Genomic DNA, 22,035 nt, shown 5'->3' on the forward strand with positions numbered 1-22,035 from the left:
AGACAATTGCACATAGCTACCATGCAACATCTAATCTGGTACTCTATGGTGTAGCTTGGCTTGCTGTCTGCTGCTTCTAAGGCAAATCTTCTGTTGTATATTTTGGGCAAGCAGTATCGCATGCTTTATTTTCAGACCTTTGCAGTCCCTCTGCATCAACCACATTTCAGCCTTCAGTTTACTGAAAACACCTTGTTGCTTCTGAAGTTACATCTTTCTTTGTTGTCTTACAGCGATTGTTCATATTTTTCAGCTCTAATACGTAGCTATGATACAGGATATCAAAAAAGATTTAACTGATGCTGAATGGTGATGTCCTATTACTTCCTAAGGCTTGGAACAAATTTTCCATAAAACGCCATTGGCCCTTTGCACTGTTGCATCACGTTACTGACTGCTATAACTCTTGTATCAGTCTTGGAAACATTGCTGCCTCCTCAGGTAGCCGTCACGTTATACTTCACTATTTACGGCATTTTATAGATATAAATGTTAAAGTTTTGACTTGTTATTTATTTGCCCATCTTTTCAGTTTAAGATCATTTTGACTTTGGCATGCTGCGTGCTGACAAATGAACCAAGGATTTAGGGGCTTGTGTGTTTCAACGTATTTGTAAATGCACTTCTGCTTTATGATCTGTCTATAATTTCCTGTCCTACCTAATTCACTGCAGTTGTCTACTTGCTAAGCTTGCTTGGCCAGTTCATGGTTGCAAATGCCTCAAGGGTGGAGTGAATCTTGCATGGCTATCCATAAATCATGTGCCTTCAGAGGATACATTCTCCTATTTTAACAACTAGACATGCAGAAACCATTACACAGTCAATAGTAATACTTGGAGCATACTTAGAGCTAGAATACCTGTGTGACTCATTTGGGTTGAAATGTTAATGCTTTTGTTTATGTAGAATACTTTGAGATTCTGTTCAAATGTTTGGAAAAAGTACATGGTGCAGAACTATGCCACTTAGAATGCAGGTTGAGGAAGTAGGCTTTCTACACATGGTAACAATGTAAAATTATACGAAGTTACTGGAAGGTTGTCCTCAAAGTGAAAGAAGGATAAGTTGTTCTAGCTGCATTTTTACCACAAGTGATATTCCTAAGTGATGTTCCTCCAAAATATAAACTTCTTCCATGTGGGCAGCTGGCACATCAGGGACAAGACTAGATAAAATGGTCTCCTTACAGTGTTACTTGGCCATATGCAGAGAGTATGTGCCATGGGGACTTCTCCACCTGGTACAATCTTGAGAGGACTATATTATTTGATTTTCTTTGAACATTTGGAACTGGTTTTGAGATATATTAATGGTTTGTAAGAAGGAATAGATGTTTAAGGCTGGGTTCAAACAACCCAGTGTGGGTTGTTGTTGTTCAACTGTGGGTTATCGTGTTGTCTGAACGCAGTGTGTTTTCCACATGGTTGCTCATTAACTATGCATTGTTGCTTATTAACCACCCTGAACAAGCCAACAACAAGCCGTAGGTTCTCCAGGTAGCTTTTTCGAGAAAATAAACCACACTGCATGATTAACAAGTCACCCTGCGGAAAAAGCACTTTGTTCAGACAACGTGATAGCCCATGGTGGGTTAACAGTTTGTGTGAACCCAGCCTAACTGTCTCCAAGCTCTGGTATCAGGCATGTCTGGTTTTAGTTTCAACAAATGTTGCTATTAAAGGAAACTCTTACTATTTGAGGAATTGCGTAGAAAGGAAGAAATGAGCTGTGATTGGCAATCAAATTTCAGGAACAAGAGGGATTACAGGAGAAGAAAAAAGAAAAAAACAATATGTACAGGAATAGTGGGGGGGAATAGAAAGTAATGATGTGCAGACTAACAGTTAATATTAAAATACAGCAGGGCAATGATGCTTTCAATAGAAGAAATCATCCTTGTGAAAAACATGAATTCAGATGTTATCAGTGCCATGAAGTTGTTGTTGGTTGTTTTTTTTAAAGGCTTGTTTTCTACTTTAAAAAAATGCGGCATGGGGATTGTGTTTTAGATTTATTTTGTTTTAATGTATAAACATGTGATTGGATGAAGAAATGACTGTCCATACCCTGTATTATTTTAAGTTACAAAAAAATTAGTATGACAGATTTCACCCAGATCCTTGTGCTTCTCCAATCCTCTTCACAGAAACCAAGTTAGGACTTTAGGCTTCTGTATCCAATTCATCTCTTTAACAGTGGGGTGTCTGGTTATCCAGAAGAACAGATGCGATCTGGGTAGATTTAATCTTCTAACAGGCACTTAATCTTTACTCCATTGTTCTGATTATTAAATTTACTGCTGGTTTAATGTTTTTAATATTAATGTTTTTAATGTTTAACATTGTGTTATTTTAATAATTTATTGTATTTTTTGTTTGGTAGCTCTGTTGTCGTTGTTTTTGGTTTTGTGACTGTAAACCACCTCAAGGGCATTTGCTAGTCGGGTGCTATACAAATCTAACAATGGTAGGTAGATCCTAAAAGTAGAGTATATGATTGTACAGTCCTGGTATGTTTGGCTGTAACAATAAACCAGAACTGCTGAGAATTCTGGCTTATCATTAACGAGAAGTGTATTTGTGCATGCTGCCAGACCACACCGCCCACCTACTTGGCTCCTACCATCAATGGGCTAAACTAAAAATGAACGAGGAAACAGAAGCTTTCAGTTACATCCGAACTTGTACTCTTGGACCTGAACAAACCAGATGTCAGGGTTTGAAGTTGGTTTCCTGTTCCAGGTGAAGCTTTTGCTTCCTTGTTAATTTCTGATTGATTTAGTTGCTCCCACTAAAGGAAGGGACCAAGTGGAGGTGTTTGAGTAGCCACTAGAATTCTTCGCCATTCTGGCTTTTTGTTACATTTGAACGCAGCAATGAATCAATACAGGTTGAATTCCTTATTACTGTCCCTGAAGCATAATCTCTTTAAAATATTGCTTTATGATTCTTTACTTAACACTAATGCTCAGATCTGAATCTTGACAAGAACAGTTCAACACAGCATTTCGGAGTGTCTCAGGTGGAAGACATGGGCAACATCATTTTAACACTAATTTCGGAACCATACAGTAAGCAAATGGGCTCCATTTGGGGGAGGGAGTACCTGCTTTTCCTATTTTCTGATGCCCATTGCTGATAAAACGTTGTCCCTAGTGGAGTGATTTGGGGTGGGGGTGGGGATTCCTTTTCTTAAAGGTTTAGTATGCAGACGTGCCCTAGCTTTCTTTTCTCCCCCACTGACTATCCAGAGAATGAAGGCTGTTGAACCAGTGCAATTGCAACATTAAATATTTTTAACAAGAGGGCCAAAAGGTGAAGGTACTAATGTAAAAAAACCAGCTGGATAAAAAGGTAGCTGTGATATAAAACATAGGACAGCTGTCTTGTGAGTTCATTGGTCCATCTGGTTCAGCGTTGTCTATACCAGTCTTCCACAATCTGGTGTCCTCCTGATGTTGTGGACTTCAGCTCCCATCAGCTCCAACCAGGATGGCTAACGGTCAGGAATCTTGGGGGTTGTGGTCCAAAACATCTGGGGCTGGTAGTTCCAGGTTGGGGAAAGCTGCTCTATGCTAACCGGCAATGGCTTTCCCAGGTCATGCCCAGCCCTACCTGATGTTGGCAGGAATTTAACCTAGTGCTCTACCTCTGAGCTAAAGCTTCAGTTGACGAAAGATGCACTTGTTTCAGAAGAGACGCAGGACAGACTATTGCAGAGTGAATGTATACTACCTTCTACTAGTGGAGAACAGCCGTCTTTAATGTGTGATGGGGGTGGGGGGAAAGAGAGAAAGGGTGCTTGAATAGCAATCCTTCCTGTAAGAATAGAGTGTTCTTAAATGTATAGGCTTTTTTTCCTGTGACATGTTAGATATTTTACCTTGCTCTCCAGACAGTGTCGCTGAAAAGTAAACTAATTTCATGCAATGTCTTGTAGATCACAAGTTTTCAGATCCAGAAAGGGTGAACTACAAATTTGAAAGTGGAACCTGGTAGGTATCTACTTTTTAAAAGAAAAAACAACAAGAACACCATTGTTCAAGATTAAATCTGATCTACTATTAAAACTTGCAGATGTATAGACTTGCTAAAAGGATCTGATATTACCTATCCTGACCTAGTCCTAGCTGTTATGTTTGCCTAAGTTACTGTAGTACATGCACAGTATCCTATAGAGCAAGGTACCCAGAGCTACCCAGCATTTCCAGTGAGTAGCACTAGTCTAGGGCTCTGGAGGCACTGACACCACGTTTAACTGAGGATATACTGGGTTATAACCAGTGTTAGTCCTACTTAGACAGGAAGCTGCCTTATGCTGAGTCAGACCATGGGTCCATCTAGCTCAGTATTATAGACACTGACTGACTGGCATTGGTCAGGGTTCCAGGCAGGAATTTTTCCAGACCTACCTGGAGATGCTGGAGATTGAACCCAGGACCATCTGCATGCAAAGCAGAAGCTCTACCACTGACCCATTCCCCCCCACCCCCAATAACTCATTGTGCAGTATCCAATGGTACTCTCACACAGAGTAGACCCATTGAAGTGAATGGGCCTAGTCTGGGTAGGACTACCATTGGATACTGCCTACTAAAATGAATGAGCCTTAAGTTAGTCATGATTAACTTAAGTCCCATTTCTTTCAATAGGTCTACTAGGGCTAAATTTGGATTCATCCCATTGTGTTCCTGTATCCTCCTGCCTCTGTGTGTTCCTATCAGGTCCTGTGTCACTATGGGCCACCAATGCCTACCCTGGGTCGTCTTTACATTCTTCCACCCACCAACCCCGGCATTCAACACCTGACACCTGCGGTTTTAATTTCACAGTGTCCCCAATGAAGCTCTGCTCAAGTGCATTGTGGGAAATGGTGACCATCCAGCATGGATTGGAGCAGTGCTGCTGCCCCCAGATAAGCCTGTTGGGAGGGCCTACTGATATAGATGATCACTAGTCTAGGCAATCAACCCTACAGCTAGTTCTGGCCTGAAAGCTGTTTTTTGTGTGGATCCTGTTGACGCAGAATTTTAAGAAACTTCAGTTATTGTAGTTAATGGAATAAGTATGGATATGTGATGGTAAAAAATCTCTTCCAAACAAAATACCAGCCTTTGGATTTCATAAAGAGCCTCTTGCCTATAAGAGCAAATGTTAGAATGTATAGTTTTATTGTTGCCGAATCAGACCCGTCCCACTGACCGAGAGAGAAGCTCTTTCTTGGTAATTGCACCCTGTATCCTTTTATGATGGAAGAGAGAATGTTTTCTTTGTCATCCTGTGTAAACAAAGCTTTTATGGAGTTGCTAGGAGGAGTTGTTGATCTCTAACCCCGTTTAAGATAAAACTTTAGGGGTTGGTTGCTGGTTTTGAAATCTTACTACATTCTTTCTTCTCCCATCTTTGACATCTACTGTATGACAGCTCTTGATGATTTCCACTGATCCTTTCCTGGGATCCAAAATATTGTTGGTTGATCTGGCAGAGCCTCGTAGAACAAATGCCTTACAAATTGTCCTGCAGCTCGTTAATGGAGGTGCGCGCTTGCTGTTCCCAGCTGAGCCCTTGAATTGTGATAATATGGAACTCATTGCTATGGGTCATTCTGCTGGCCATATGGCTTTTTCAAAGAAGAGAAATATGATTCTTGGTGGAGATAAAAGCGCAGAAAAAATGCCGCTCACAGATGCTGGGGATAGAGATCATCGTCCTGCTAGTGAGCTGCCCTGTGGGATCTGGGTTGCCATGTTTAAGTGGCAAAAAGTTGAGCTGGATTGACTATTACTAAACGTTTTATTCATTGCCTTTACATCTCACCCTTGATCCAAGGAGCTTGGTGTGGCATACATTGTTCACTTCCTATTTTATCTTCATGAGGTGGATTAGGATGAGAGATAGCGACTTGCTAAGTAGCTAGTGGGGATTTGAACCTGGGTCTTCCCAGACCTAGTCCAGCATTCTAACCACTACACTTGGGGTGTTGAACCTTAGGCCCGTGGGCCACATTTGGCCCACCTGATGTTCCAGTTCAGCTCTCTGGGATTTCCCAGATGACTCCAGCTTTTCCCCCTGGCCCTCCCTTCATTCCCCTCGACCATTGATCATTTAGTGGTCTCCTGGCTTTTGCACATTCCCCTATTAGCCTTCAGGGTCCCTCCTCCTGCCTCTTTGAAGTGTGGGTCCCAGCAAAGAGGCTCTTAGCAGAGTGATTCCTTTTCGCTGCTGCTGCCGGGAACAACGAAGGACTGTCAGGGGCAGCAGCAGTGGAGCAGCCAGAGGACCATTCTCGCTGCATCTGGTTCCCCCTCTGGATCCCTACTCAATGCCCCCTTAATTTGGCAATTATTGCTTGAGACATTAGGGTGTGCCTGGGATCACCTGGCACACCCCTTGTGCATGCCTATGCTGCCTTGAACGCTATTTGGGGGTAAAAGAGTGGGGTACAATTCAAATACATAACTATAAATGTGGGCCCCCAAGAGCTTCACCAAAATTAAATCTTGCCCTCTGGTTGAAAGAACTTCAGCACTCCTGGGCTACACTATGCATGGCCATTCCTTATCCATACAGATGACAATTTGGTTACACAGCATCATCAGTGTACATGGCAATTCAACAGAATTACTTAGGCAAAAATACATGATCTTGCCCCCAGGGAGCTTACAGTCTTACCAAGGTAATAGAGTAGAAAAGACATATAAGGATAAAGAGGAATGCTAGCTGCAGATGTCCTATCCACAGCATCTGAAGCCTAGTGACAATGACATCTACTCTTCAGTTTCTCTGTTGGTATAAGGCAAGCGTGGTGTAACCTACATTCATGTTCTAAGTAGAGTGAAGTAAGTATGAAGGGCAAAGAAGGAAGACTGGAAAATAATGAGGAAAGAAACCATCTGAGTGAACATGGAAGAAACCCCAGCTTCATCTGAAAGAAAAGGAATAAAGAGGTAGAGAAGGCAAAACTCTAAACACATGAGAAACAGAAGTGGAATGGCTATAATGAGTAGAGTCTAGCAGTAGTAAAGATGACAACACACTGGAGGATAACCCCATAATTTTAAATTTTAAAAAAATTGGTAGATTTTTGTTTTAAGCCTCCCCACTGGTTTGGAAAGTTTTTTGAAGAAGAATATGGATTTGAGCCACTGAAAAGCATCCTAGCTTGAGTCATGATTTGTAAGGATGGGAATGTTAAATCTATGTTCTTGTACTTAATCTACAGCAGCAAGATGGAACTTGTAGACGATAACACCATAATTCGGGCAAGAGGTTTACCGTGGCAGTCATCGGACCAAGACATTGCTAGGTTCTTCAAAGGACTAAATATTGCAAAGTTAGTTCTCTCTCTGTATGGCTCATTTGTTACCTTCGGCCATCTCCCCAAACTATTTCCAGGGCCAACATATTGGCTGCCTGCCAAATTATAATCTCAAGCCCCTGGGAGGAGACAAGAGGTAGTATCCAACGTTAGCCCTACACTGAGTAGATCCATTGAAATTCATGAGACTTAAGTTAGTCATGACTCATTTAAATCCCATTCATTTCAATGAGTCTACCCTATGTAGGACGAACAGAGGCTTGGTGAAACTATTTTATCTGTACCCCGCCCTGAGATCCTTGTGATATAGGGCAGGATACAAATGTCTTACTAAATAAATAAATATATTTTGGAAGGCTACCAAGGTCTTTTCACATCATGCCGAGCTTTGAAGCTCAGCAAAAGGGAGGGAGGGAGGGGGAGCTCTTGTCTGCCTTCCCAGTTCCCATCTTAAAAGAGGGATGGAAATTCATCCCATTGCACTAAGCCTCGGGCATTCGGAGATCAGCATGAAGGCTAAGGGCTTTCTAGGTGTCTCCAGGGCTTAGCAGGGAAAGGCCCTGCCCTTCTCCCATGCTCTTTAAAGCCAGTGTGGCCCTGGGAATCCTCACACTTCTCCAGACACAGGAGAAGCATGGGGGCTTCTTTGAATCCATCCTTTTAGCAAAATAAAGTTGCACTCACCAATGGTGAGCTGGAGAATGCATTTGTGGATCTTTCATTTATTACATTTAATTTATAAGCCGCCCTATCACATTAGTTCTCTGGATGGCGTAGAAGAGAAACCAGTGACAAGGTCACAAATAACCACGTAAAATACAATTATAATGCAGCAAAAACACAAGTATAATACCTTTGATTATTTCCATCTGATGAAATGGGCTTTCTGCCTTCACTAAAAGTGGGCTTCAAGCAAGGAGTGATCACATAAGAACAAAATGGTGAGCGAAGAAAAGTGTGTTTCTGTCATAAACTTTGCGAAGAATCTCCAAGGAATAGAAGTGGAATGGTGTAGTGTGGTATAATGGCTAAGGTGTTGGATTGGGAGTTGGGAGATCCAGGTTCTAGTCCCCACTCGGCCATGGAAACCCACTGGGGGACTTTGGGCCAGTCACAAACTCTCAGCCCAACCAACCTCACAGGGTTGTTGTTGTGAGGATAACATGGAGAGGAGGAGGATTATGTACGCTGCCTTGGGTTCCTTGCAGGAAAAAAGGCGGGCTATAAATGAAATAAATAAATAAATAATGGTTAAAAATGGTTTGAGAAAAAGAAAAGTTAAGGTTATACATTTTACTGAAGGGAAAATCCTTAATATGTCTAGGGAACAGCTCTGGCATTTGCTTTTTCAATATCGTGATATTTGTGGGCTGACTAGGAATATTGGTGAAACTACAATAGATGACAGTAGCACAGAATTCCATAAAGGATTTGCTACACTTGTGGGGAGCATAGAATTGGATGTATGCTCCTCCTTTGCGGAGGAAAAATGAGGTATGTAATCCTTGGACAAAAACGTATGTGAAAAGTACAGAAATAAGTAGTGTACTCCTGAACCGCTCCCTACTCTCTGCAAACTGCGTTCTACTAATGACTTACACAGTAAGCTGCTGAAAGAACTATCAGTAGTCCCAAGCATTCTATTTATTATTATTTATTATTTATTACATTTATATACCGCCCCATAGCCGAAGCTCTCTGGGCAGTTTACAAAAGTTAAAAACTGAACATTAAAAACAAATATACAAAATTTTAAACCATAAAAAGCATAAAATACAAACAAAAACAGACAATATCTGTTTAAAAGCACTATTCTGGGCTCAGTTAAAAAACTCAGCATATGCTGTTAAATGCCTGGGAGAAGAGAAAAGCCTTGACTTGGTGCCGAAAAGATAATGTTGGTGCCAGGCGAGCCTCGTTGGGGAGATCGTTCCATAATTGAGGGGCCACCACTGAGAAGGCCCTCTCCTTTGTTGCCATCCTCCGAACTTCCCTTGGAGTAGGCACTCAGAGGAGGACCTTAGATGTTGAGCATAGTGTATGGGTAGGTTCCGTCAGGTATTGTGGTCCCAAGCCATGTAAGGCTTTATTTATAGGTTAAAACCAGCACCTTGAATTGGGCTTGGAAACGTACAGGCTGACAATGCAAGCGGGCCAGAATCAGTCTTATATGCTCGAGTGGAAACTGCTCTAAAGAGGCAGTGCAGATGGTTCAGGTTCAGATGTAGCATCTTCCATCCTCCTTTTTGGAAATAGTTGGGGTACAGAGCCTTTCTCAGACCTCTTTTTTCATATTCCTATAATAAGTGTATGCGGATAAGGAATATCCTGATTTGCATTTACTTCAGTAAAAAGTGGGGAAATAATTAAAATTAAGGGGAAAGTGAACCAAAAATGTTAAGAAAAGCAACTGGAATCTGCTATCTGTATACGTTATGCAAATATGTTGCTTTTTAGGGAAGCAATGTGTATTTAGTGAAACAAACACATCCCTTTTCATTGACTAAAAAGGTGCCTAATTGGGCTTTTTAAAATATATGTGCTATTTTTAATACAAGTAATGTCAACATTGCAGGAGAGAAGTCCTTTGCTACTGAGGTTCACATGGGAGTAACTACTCCTGTTGTTGAAAAGTGGTATGTAAATGCACCCAGGAGTACCCAGTGCTATTTGCTTTCATTCATGTAAGTGCAGGTTTTGTGCGAAGGAGTATATGCTTATCTGGCTTTATAGTTGCCTCTGTTTGCTGTCTAACCCTTTAGAGGAGGGGCTGCACTTTGTCTCAATGCCCAAGGCAGGAGGAATGGAGAAGCTCTTGTCAGGTTTGTAAGTGAAGAGCACCGAGATCTAGCGCTGCAAAGACACAAGCATCACATGGGCAACCGGTACATCGAGGTAGGTCGCTCAAGCCTCAAAATCTGAATTAGAAGCCAATGGTGGAAGGGTTGTCCAAGTGTAATTACTTTTTCCTTCTTTTTTCCCAGGTGTACAAAGCAACAGGCGAGGATTTCCTGAAAATAGCTGGAGGTAATCTTTCTCTTCCTCTAACTCTGTTTAAAGGTGGATTCCTGCATTGAGCAGGGGGTTGGACTCGGTGGCCCTTATAGGCCCCTTCCAACTCTACTATTCTGTGATTCTAAAACTATAAATCGCTACAATTGAATAGCAAGAGCTTTCTTTTTAAAGTTAAACTGTCTTATATGGTGTGAGTCAAACCTTTGCTCTATCTTGTGTGTTCAAAACACACTCTCTCTCTCTCTCTTGCCTTCTCACTCTGCATAACCACTCTCTTTTGGGGGTTACAAGGAGGTGTATTTGGTACAGCTGGGCATTGATTCTTGGAGTACCAATAGTAGTTTAAGCATGTGTACTATAGCAATGCTGCTTCAAAAACTGGGTGTTTGAGAATACCGTCCAGCATAATAGAGACAGTGACAATCTTAGGGGTGGAGAGCAACGCTTGTTGTCTATGGTGTTTACCAATGCGGCACTGAACTGAACGATGCAAATGGAGCTCCCAGGCTGCAATGTTAATGTTATGAATCGGACCTCACTGTGTGTAAGCTACAACTCTGTGGCGAAGTAGCTACACAGTGTCCATATATATTTCAACACATCTTTCCCAGCCTGGTGCCCTCCAGGTGTCTTGGACTACAACACCCGTAATCCCTGAGCCAGCACGTCCACTAACCATATGGGCTAAGATGATGGGACTTGCAGTCCCTGACAAGTGGAGGGCATCAGGTTGGGGAAGTCTGGCATATGTATAATATATAAACTGCCTTATACTGTAACTCTGGCGACTTGCTCTCAGTCAGGAAGACAATATTGCATTCAGTAGACAACACTGAACTATATGGACGAATGAATCAAGTTGCCTTTTGTGTACTCTGCTGCCATTCTCAGTACCTGCCACCAATTTTCTTTTAACTGGAGATGGCTATGATTTAACCAAGGACCCTCTTATTTGCAAAGCATTTGCTCTAATCTTGGTTGAGGGACTTTGAGAAGGGGCCATAGCTGAGTGGAAATGTTAAGATTTTTAAAAGAGGTCAGATTTTTTCTCATGGAGGAAAACTGGGTGGCTTTCCCCCTGAATTCACTGAGTATTGATTATATGTCTTAAGCTCCATTGCTAGATAGGATCATTCTTATGGCAAATTCCCCCAAGTGTGTTTGCTACTATTAGGCTACAAAAATGGGATTACAAACTCCCTAGGGCTGAGAACTGTCTTGTATTCTGCAAAGCACAATGTATACTGAGGGAAATATGTGAATTTTTGTTTTTGATTTGGAAGTCCAGCATCTCGAAGCACTGCTGAATGTAGGCCTGCTTCCCCAATCTGGTGCCCCTTAGATATGTTGAACTACAAGTCCCATAATCCTTAGCCAGCATGGCTAATAATTATGGGAGTTGTAGCACAACACATCTGGGGTGCACCAGGTTGGGGAAGACTCTGAACACTAAATAAAGCCAACACATTGCCTCAGGTGAGGGCGGACCTCATAAGCAACTAAAGGAATTGCACTGCCAGACTTGTTGGGGTGTCCCCCCTGTGATATTATTTCTGGCTCTTACATAGAAGTAAGGAAGCATCAATTCTCAGTGGGTCTTAAATGAATAAAGGAGAGAGAGAGAGAGAGAGAGAGAGAGAGAGATGCTGCCTTAGGGTGCTTCCGGAAAAGGCTTTTATGGTGCAATTCATGGAATTTTATAGGACGTTGAGACAACATAACATTCCATTTGTAGTCCTATGTGTCCCCATCATTTCTTTCTTCCACCATCTCTTCTTCTTCTTCTTTCCACTACACACGCACATGCATATATCCATGGGGGTTAAGGGGAACCATAGTGTTCAATTTTCCAAAAATCCCTGAAGAGAAAAAAAGATTTTTATTTTTCTATTTCCCATTCTCCAGGCACACATTTTTTTCCTGTTTTTCTGCCTTCATATCTCTGGTTAAGGAGGAAAAGATGTAATAGCTGCTGAATGTCATTTGATTGGCAATGCCAGGAGCCTCTGTCTGAACGCACCCTTTCTTCTTAATCCTGGGACTTGAATAGATATCTCAGCTAATAATTTTTCTGGTTCTTCAAGGCACATCCAATGAAGTAGCTCAGTTCCTGTCTAAAGAGAACCAAGTGATTGTCCGGATGCGGGGTCTCCCATTCAATGTAACGACAGAAGAAGTATTAGCATTTTTTGGCCAGCATTGCCCTGTGACAGGGGGAAAAGAAGGAATCCTGTTTGTGACGTATCCTGACAACAGGCCCACAGGGGATGCCTTTGTGTTGTTTGCCTGTGAAGAATATGCACAGAATGCGTTGAAAAAGCACAAGGACTTGTTGGGTAAAAGGTACATAGAACTCTTCAGGAGTACAGCAGCTGAGGTCCAGCAGGTAAGTGGCCATTGCTTACTAGTGTCATAGGTCCTGTTCAGAAGACACCTTAAACCATGGCTTTAACTACAGTGGTTAAGCCAGAAAGCAAGGCTGTGTTCAGAAGATACCTTAAACCATGGCTTTAAACATTGTGAATAAAGCAAAAAGTCTTATTCACTGTGGTTAAAGCCATGGTTTAAGGTGTCTTCTGAACACAGCCTTGCTTTCTGGTTAAACCACCATGGTTCAAGTCATGGTTTAAGGTGTCTTCTGAATGAGCCCATCGTGGGAGATGCAAATACAGGACAGATAAAAGGAAGTACTTCACACACTGCATAGTAAAACTATGGAATTTGGTATCAGAAAATTTAGTGTTGACCACCAACTTGTACAGCTTTATAGAGGGATTCAACAAATTTATGAGGATAGTGCTGTCAATAGCTACTAGTCATCATCCCTTTGTATTACCAGTTGCTGGGGAACACAAGGGTGGGGGTGAGGGTGTGAGGATGCTACTTTACTTGTGTCCTGCTTGTGGGTTTCCTGTAGGTATTTGGTTGGCTTCTGTGGGAATAGAATGCTGTTCCGTCATAGCTTTTCTTCTGTTCTAAGAATAAGAGGAATGGATAGCAAGACTAAAGTTGTGTGGGGCAAATGAAAGGGGTGGATGAGTGTCAGATTCAGGACCGACCCAAGGCATTTTTTGCCTAAGGTGGAGCAACAGATGATGCATGCAGGCTCCCCTCCAACTACTCTCCAAGTCATATATATCATACCAAATGCCAGCCCTGGTTACTTTGGCACTTGAGGCAGAACATCCCACAGATGGACCAGTGGTCTGACTTGATAAAAGGCCACTTCCTGTGTTCCCTAGTTGTTTTCAAATGCATGTTTAGACAGAATAAGATCCTACAACTCGTGTCCTTAACGATTTCACCCATAAAAACAGTCTGACCTGGATGGGTTTAGTTGGTTTATAGCTAAGTGGGGACCTTAATGGTTTTCATGTGCAAGCTGCACTCCCAACTTGTACGACAACCCACTCTGCTGTCATTGTGTTTCGTTTTGTTTGTTTGCAGGTACTGAACAGGTATTCATCTGCTCCTCTCATTCCTCTCCCAAATCCACCTATCCTTCCTGTGCTACCTCAGCAATTTGTCCCTCCCACCAACGTCCGGGACTGCATACGACTGCGTGGCCTTCCCTATGCTGCCACTATAGATGACATTTTGGGATTCCTGGGAGAGTTTTCTGCCGATATCAGGACTCATGGGGTTCACATGGTATTAAATCACCAGGTAAGTGTAGGAGAGAGTAAGAGTTCTTGCTTATTTGTGTACAGAAGCTCTTTCCTGTAAGTTCTATGTATAAAATACTTGCTTTAGAGGGTTACTTAAGTCTTTCACACAGGACTGGCATCAGGTTTTGGCATTGATGGGCATCCTCCAAGGCCCACATCCTAGCACAAGGGCCCATTCATTACCCAAGAGCCTCCAGGCCTTGCTTGTTCACTCATCCTCTTTGAGGGTGCTTCCAGACTAGGCTTTCATGTTACCACCAACTCCTGCCTCCTTCATGAAATGTTACGGGGAGGTCCAGACAACCTATTGTGGCCCTCCCATGTTTTCCCACCACTTCTTCCATCTTTCTCCTTCCTGCAGAAAATCCATTAAGGAAAAAGGTTGGAATTGCTACCCAACGCCTTCTGATTGTTAGCACTAGGAGCCCTCTGTCAGGAAGCACACTAAGAGTACGAGGAGTGGAAAGAACAAGGAGAAGTCACTTGAACATAGAAAGAGTATTCTCCGTTGCCTAACAGCTCTAAGGGACAGTGTCACCTCCAGGTTTTGGGAGATCCTTGGGCAGGACAACCTCAGTGCACCTCTTTCACTCAGTGTCTACTCTCACGCTACCATTATCACAGCCTACTGCTGCTGCTTCTCTCCTTCCTCCTTATTTCTACAACCTGCCTACTTGCTATCCATAGAGCCAGTGAACAAGCAGGCAGAGGTGGCTCCTCCACCATGATTTATTTGCATGTTTGATGACACTCCTCTGGGCCAAGACAAGAAGTGGGTGAGGTTGCAATGTTGAAGAAGAGGAGCAGGTTGAAGGGGCTCTTATCAGTAGCCCCCCTGATGGGGAGAGAGCCCTCAGCAGTTGCCTGCCCATGACAAACCTTGAGATTGGCCCTCATCTGTGACATTTTCCAGCCACTCCTTGGCAATGCAGAGATGGTTTGGGTGACACTCTGACTGCAAACATGGCTTGAGAAAGATGTTCTGCAATTTATTTTTATGACATTGGGAATTATTTTAGTCTGTGCTCTAGAAAATCATTTTATTATTATTATTATTATTATTTATTTATATAGCACCATCAGTGTACATGGTGCTGTACAGAGTAAAACAGTAAATAGCAAGATCCTGCCGCATAGGCTTACAATTGCAGGTATGTAGATTCTAAAAATGGTGCCAGATGGTTGCCCAACTGGATATTGCTGGCTAACAACAAATCAAAAGGGTTACTCCTTTTTTTTTTCTTCTGTTGAAACATAGTGGCTGTTCAGTGAAACTCGGGAGCTTAGTAGGAAGCTTTTAAGTGCCTTGATGTGAATCTCTTGCTGTCCGGAACAAACAGTTGTGCCTTTGCTGCTGTTTCTGTGGAGATGATTCTTTAAATGCACTCGACCTTCAAGCAGAAATGAATCAGGTCTCAAAAACCCAAGAAGTCTAAAATGTGGCCTCGGCGAGAACAAAGCGACTGATTTGGGTCTTGGAATTAAGCTCTCAAAACTTAACGCTGTACTGCTGGGCTGTTTGCATGCCTGTTGCCAGCACTGCAACAACGGAGAGCATCAGAAAACTAGAAAATTCTCATCTTCGTTTAAAGACCTTCCTGGCACTGTTGCCAGAGTTATATTTTTCCCTTGCTGCAATTAATGTCTAAATCTAAGGACGCACAAAGGAATGTGTATGGCTCTTTCTTGATACAAATGCTCTCCTGCTTTTTTAAAAAAAGATTCAAATCAAGCTTTCAATTACAGATGGATTTGATTTTTCTCCCTCGCTACCAAGGGGTGTGCTAGCTTGTAGCACTCAAACGTATTGACATTGCACATGTGTTTTAGGAACCTCAGGTTAGGAAGTCGTCATGTTGTCATTTGAAACTCATATTTAAAAATTGGACATATTGTTTTTCACTCTGTAAGCTGGAGTGCTGCCATGACATTGAAGAACTGAGTTCAGATCCCTGTTTGAAATTCACTGGGTGGCTGTGAGCAGGGCTCCATCGTGTAAACCAGGGATGGGGAGCCTTGATCAGAGATAAAGGATTTCCCCCTCTTCCTTTCCAAGCTGCAAGTGAATATTTAAAAGAGCTTCCATTGGTGCCAGCAGGGCATTTGAAAAGCCTAATTATAATGTGTGGGGCATTTTTGAAGAGGTTGCTATTTTGAAGCAGGGAAGGACTAATGCAGACACCTCATAAGAGTGTTTCACATTTAGATAGGATAAAAGTATACTGAGAAGTTCCATGGTGAGCACTGAAAACATTCAAGTAGGCTTTTAAGCTTGCTTTTTGATCATGATTGTCCTCAGAAGTATTACTTCTCACTTTTGCCTCCTCTATAGCAACTTTACAGTATTTTTGTCCACAAGTTGTTGTGTATTAAAAAAAACCATTTATTTTAATGTTAGGGTCCTTTTATATATAATATGAAATTCTCCTAGTTTCTGAGCCTCTGAAGTCCAGGCAAGGCATATTTTTCCAGGATTTAACCTTGAATTATTAATCGAAAGCTTTATGCTTGTAACGCTCGTATTGATCAGTGTTCAAGTCCCATGATTCTAAGCTGCGTCTTTAAGGATTGATGAGCAAAACTGGGTAGTGCTCATGTATTCTCCAGGCATTGGCTTAGATTCCCACTCTCCTGTTGTCATTCCTTGTGTCAATCTTTCTGAAGGTAATGTTGCTATTAAGAAAACTCACTCATCCACTGTGGGGGAATTGCATTTGTTGAACTCTCTATAGTTTGTTCTGCTTCATGTGCCTTGGCTTTGATTGTGCAGGGCAGATATGACTCATAAGTGTTTCGGTAGCACTTGGTAATAGGTGAAGCTGAATGCTAGTGTTCATCCCATTGTGGTGTTGCTGTGGTCCACTCCACTTCTGCCCCAAAGACATTAATCTGCCAGTGTGAAGCTGTTATGCCACAGTAGCATTATCCCCTACAAAATATTGTTCCCTATTGTAATGCAAAGCGCCTTGAGGTCACTTGGTCTTGAATGGCTAATAAAGACACATTAGCTTTACAAAAGGTGGAGATGAAAAACTGCTAGAGCTGGTTTGTTGAAATGAACCAAGGGAGCTGCCTGGTTTTTTGCACTCTCCTTGGGGACGTGACTATGGGGATTACAAAGATGAGTGCCTGCATTTCAAATATTTACCACTGCCCGGCATCCAGGAGCGTTGGGGTCAGCATCTTCTCCTCTTCCACGAAGCATTACCCATGATTCTGCAAAACAGTAGGGTGCAGACCATGGTTACTTAAACCAGGGGTGATGCCTTCATTCCAAATGTAAACGTGTGACTGCAATAGTTACTGAACTTCTTTTAGAAAAAAACCTTGGGCCAATGCATATGTCATGATGCTACAGCATCTCTCCTCCTTTTGTTTTTAGGGTCGCCCTTCTGGAGATGCTTTTATCCAAATGAAGTCTTCAGACCGAGCATTTATGGCTGCTCAGAAGTGCCATAAGAAAACGATGAAGGACAGATACATTGAAGTCTTTCAGTGTTCTGCTGAGGAGATGAACTTTGTATTAATGGGGGGCACTTTAAATCGAAATGGCTTATCCCCACCACCATGTAAGTTACCATGTAAGTTTTGCTTGGGTCTTGGCGCTCTCCTATGCTGTACGCTGGTAGGTGTTGGAGCTTCTTTCCTTGACTCTTGTGTTCCCTCTCTTGGAAAGGTTCAGCATATGGGATCTGGAATGCAAATCTTTCCCACCTGAAATCGGTAGCAGACTTTGATTTTTATTTATTTATTTATTGTTCTCCTTTCGGCTGTGGACTACTGTGATTTGAAGAGGAATTGGCTTCCTTATTCTTGCTTTTCTGCTGACACACACTCCCCCCCTCCCCCGTGGGCTTAATGGCACTGGGCAAGTGTTGATGATTTTAAAGAACAATTTGGTGGCCTAGATCCCAAAGAACATTACAGTTGGCTATCAGGTGCATGGTTAGCTTTTAAAATGATTGTCAGCAGGAGCTAAGATCAAATATGAATGTGTAGGTATGCTGAAAAGTAAATATGAATATTTTGACATCCTGTAATTAACTGAAGAAATAATTAGAGAATAGAGTTCTTTTAGTGTATGTAAACTAGGTGGCATCTGTGTAGTCTGGATGGTCCCCAACAGACTCCAACCACAAGTGGAGGGAAACCGGTTCCCCATCCGTGGTTTAAAAGCTATACTTTCTAGGCAAGCTTTGATCCTAACATCTTACATTAGGAGTTAAATGTGCCATACTTCATTATTTGTAGTCACAAAGCACAGGGAAGACAATAAGTCAGAAAGATGGCTGGGGATGAAAAACTTGTCTCTTTTTGGGCTGGGAGTAGGACTATAACATGTAGGCCACGAGCACTCTCCTCTGCCCAGTCTACCTTCTGGGAGTCTTGCAGCTTGATGGGACCATGGCGTCTCCCTTGACAAACTCCTAACATGTCAGCCCCTCAGGTTTGTGGTTGGTTGAGCACAAATAGCCCCAACTAAACTTGGAATAAGAGGATCTTGGGAGGAGACCAGTATTCAGTTAGAAGGGTTCTGTGCTATAACGGACTTACCTGTTCTTCACACATACATCTGGCATTTGCAGTGTTCGTGTAGGCACACAGTTGTATCTTGCTTCGGAGGAGATGCTTACAAGTTACCCTTATAGCAAGGGCGCAGAACGTTTTTGGGGAAGGGGTCAGATTCCCGCTCCCCCCCAGGCCCTCCATGGGCCAGATGATGTCAGTGGGTGTGGCCACGCCCACTGGCATAATATCCTGTCTATTTTAGCCTTTCTTGGTGCTGGGACAGGCACAGAGCACCATGCCTCTCCCAACACAGAGAAAAGAACTCAGCCAGTGCTGGGCACTTCTCCTAGCATCGCGTGGATCTCTGGCTTCGGATGGGACTGGAAAGAGAGCCACATCCCTGGCTTCACATGACACCTGGTGTCCTGGGGAGTGCTGTGCAGAGCAACTCGGTAAGATGCATCCCTGCTGTTATCTCTGACAGGAGATAACAGCAGGGATTCCTTCAGGGGGGCTTTTTTTTTTTTTACTATGATGCAGGGTGTGGATTTTCTCTCTCTCCAGCATTGTGATGGTAGATGGAAGAATTCAGTATCTCTTTCCCAAGTACTGTGATTCAAATCCTGCCCCCCATTCTGTCTTTTGAGTCCAATAAAAAAATAGACAGAGCTGCACACTCCATTCTTAACAAGTCAGTTGTTTCCCAAATGGCTTTTAAAAAGGAGATTAGGCAGATTCGAGCAGTTGGGGGGGGATATAAGACTATAAGTAGCTACTACTAGTCCATGATGGCTGTATGACTCCTCCGGATTCAGAAGCAGAAGGCTGCTGAATATGAACTGCTGGGAGGCAAAAAGCCAAGGAGTGCTGTTCCTTTCTTGCTCTGCTTGGGGGCTTCCTGGGAAAACCTGCCCGATTACTGTGGGAAGGAGAGTGGTGGCTTAAATGGGCCTTTGGCTGGAACCAGCAGGGTTCTGATGCTTTCAGAAAGCGAATGTTAGTGCTGCTTATATCCTTTCAAGTTTAGCCACGCCTACGCCCCAATTAGAAAGTGTTTCAGAAAGACATGCATGGCATTCTGTGTAACCTGCACAGTAGGTCATGTTTACTATGCAAAGGGTGAGGGTGGTTCTTCGAGTCTCCGGTGATATCATTTGATACGCAAGACACGCATACAAAGCCCACGCTGACATTCTCTGTCCGCACACAAAGCTGGGAATTGAAGGCTGCACCTGGGTGGTGCTGACCACATGGCGATGGAATGCTGTTGGTGCAGAAAACACCCCATGCAATATTGACACCTACTTCTCTGGGAGCTGCTTCCTACACATTTATTTCATTTTTAATTTTTGACATCAAGCATGGAACAGAACATGGGAAGCTTTGAGTCCCTAAGATCCTATCTTGGATGCTAGCAGGTAGGATTTCTTGCTGCAGGTTCCCACGGGACAGAGGATGTAGGACACCTAGAACCAATCAAAGTAGAAGTACTGGGGCTAGAGAAATTAATGGTTTAGCAGAGTAATGGGTAATTGGCTAGACAGGCATCAAAGCATAGAGGTGTACAAAATTATGCATGGTATGGAGAATGTGGATAGGGAGACATTTTTCTCCCTCTTCCAAAATACTAGAACCTGGGGTCATCCCATGAAGCTGAATACTGGGAGGTTCAGGACAGATAAAAGGAAGCACTTCTTCACACAGCGCATAGTTAAATTATGGAACTCACTACCACAAGATGTAGTGATGGCCACCAATTTGGATGGGGGGTTGGATAAATTCCTGGAGGCGAAGGCTATCCATGGCTACTAGCCCTGATAGTTGTGTGCTATCTCCAGTATTCGAGGCAGTAAGCCTGTGTGCACCAGTTGCTGAGGAACATGGGTGGGAGGGTGCTGTTGCAGCATGTCCTGCTTGTTCATCCCTGGCTGATGGCTGGTTGGCCACTGTGTGAACAGAGTGCTGGACTAGGTGGACCCTTGGCCTGACCCAACATGGCTCTTCTTAAGTTCTTAAAGCAGCATTCGATTCCCAGCTTTGTGTGTGGACAGAGAGGACGTCAGTGTGGGCTTTGTATGTGTGCATGCAGGGATGGGCAGCTTTGAAGGGCTGGAGGGCCGTATTGGACCCTCCAGGTGCCACACCCCTCTCCCACTGCAGCCACCACCACAAACAGAAGTGGCCATGTGGCTGCCTCCCCAGCCATTCTGCTGGGAAACGAAGGTGTGCAGGGATTGTGTGCCCTGTTTCCCAGCAGAATTGTGCTCCACACAGTTTGGTAAAACAGCTGTTCAGCAGGCTGAAGGGAGCTCGGTTCTGCAGAGAAACAATGTGCATGATCCTCACGCTCTCTGTTTTTCTGCAGAACTGCCATCTCTGCTGCGAAACCAGATGCCCCAGTGAGCATGCACGTAATTTCCTCTTTGGCAGACTGGGAGGACTGCGATTCTGCTGGGAATCTGGCAGCTCATGGTGGGGGCCATGGCTCTCAGGCAGTGGGGGCTGCAAAAGTCTCCCTGTGGGACGCGCACATTTGCCTACACTTGCTTTATAAGTAGGAAGGTATTTCGTTTAAATCCTGTTATCTAGTTAAACCAGGAGTAGGGAACTTGTAGTCCTCCAAATATTGACTACATCTCCCATCATCCTTGTTGGCATGCCAGCTGTGGCTGATTGGAATTGGAACCCAACAATATCTAGAGAGCCATGGGTCCCCCACCCCTGGGTTAAAGGATAGTCAATGTAGCCACACTAGATTATTGTCTTTTCTCTGCCTAATGGCCCTCCTGAGCATTACTTAACCCATGTTAATTTTCAGGTGTGCCCCTAAAAGAAAATAATGTTAAGATAAACACGTGTTTGCTAATGCATGTATTTATAATTCAATATTTCCTACTTTCTACCACAAAGCAGCTTACAATAAAATCTTAAAAGACAAGTAAAGACAAAATAAAAAGCAACAATAAGCTGAAGGAATTAAAAACCCACTGAAGCAAAAATAACAATATTAAAACAGTCAGCCAGATAAAAAGGAATTGGCCTCCAATCAGAAAAGACGAACAAAATGGAAGCTACTGGCTCCCACAAAATCCTCTCTAAAGAGTACTGTTTTCACAAACGAAAACATCAAGTCTATACCAGGTGGGCTTCGTTGGGGCAAATATTTGTGCCACAACTAAAAAGGCCCCACTACTTATACTCACCTACTAAAGTTCCTTTGGGAGGGGGACCCAGAATAGAACCTCAGATGTTGATTGGAGAGGATGGAAGAGAGAGCAGTCATTAAATTACTTAGATCCCCAAAATTTTCAGACATTTGTGTTATATAGATATTTTCACTAGGGAGCTGCATTTGAATACATACAGCTCTTGATGGGGTATACACTTGCTTGCAAACCCAAGCTTGCCCCTACAATTAAGTGTGGAATGCCCCAACCCTATTTTACCCTTGGTGAAATACCCCTACAAGTCTTTTTGTTCACTGAAAATAGCCAATATGTCCAACTTGCATGTAATAGATTGG

The 22,035-nt window shown here is 43.0% G+C and overlaps 1 protein-coding gene across 3 annotated transcripts in view; it reads left to right on the plus strand.

Annotated features, from left to right (window-relative positions):
• ESRP1 (epithelial splicing regulatory protein 1) overlaps nt 1-22,035 on the plus strand; it is a 46,980-nt gene that overhangs the window by 17,351 nt on the left and 7,594 nt on the right. For 2 of the 3 annotated variants that reach the window (XM_063129889.1, XM_063129892.1), the window contains exons 5-12: nt 2,975-3,073; nt 3,943-3,997; nt 7,225-7,335; nt 10,083-10,215; nt 10,305-10,347; nt 12,420-12,721; nt 13,783-14,001; nt 17,386-17,584. In XM_063129889.1, the coding sequence (XP_062985959.1) occupies nt 2,975-3,073; nt 3,943-3,997; nt 7,225-7,335; nt 10,083-10,215; nt 10,305-10,347; nt 12,420-12,721; nt 13,783-14,001; nt 17,386-17,584 (1,161 nt within the window). The remainder of the gene's footprint in view (nt 1-2,974; nt 3,074-3,942; nt 3,998-7,224; nt 7,336-10,082; nt 10,216-10,304; nt 10,348-12,419; nt 12,722-13,782; nt 14,002-17,385; nt 17,585-22,035) is intronic. The other variant, XM_063129891.1, reaches the window with a different exon arrangement.

Source organism: Elgaria multicarinata, chromosome 7, assembly GCF_023053635.1.
Source record: "Elgaria multicarinata webbii isolate HBS135686 ecotype San Diego chromosome 7, rElgMul1.1.pri, whole genome shotgun sequence".
NCBI classification, from domain to species: domain Eukaryota; kingdom Metazoa; phylum Chordata; class Lepidosauria; order Squamata; family Anguidae; genus Elgaria; species Elgaria multicarinata.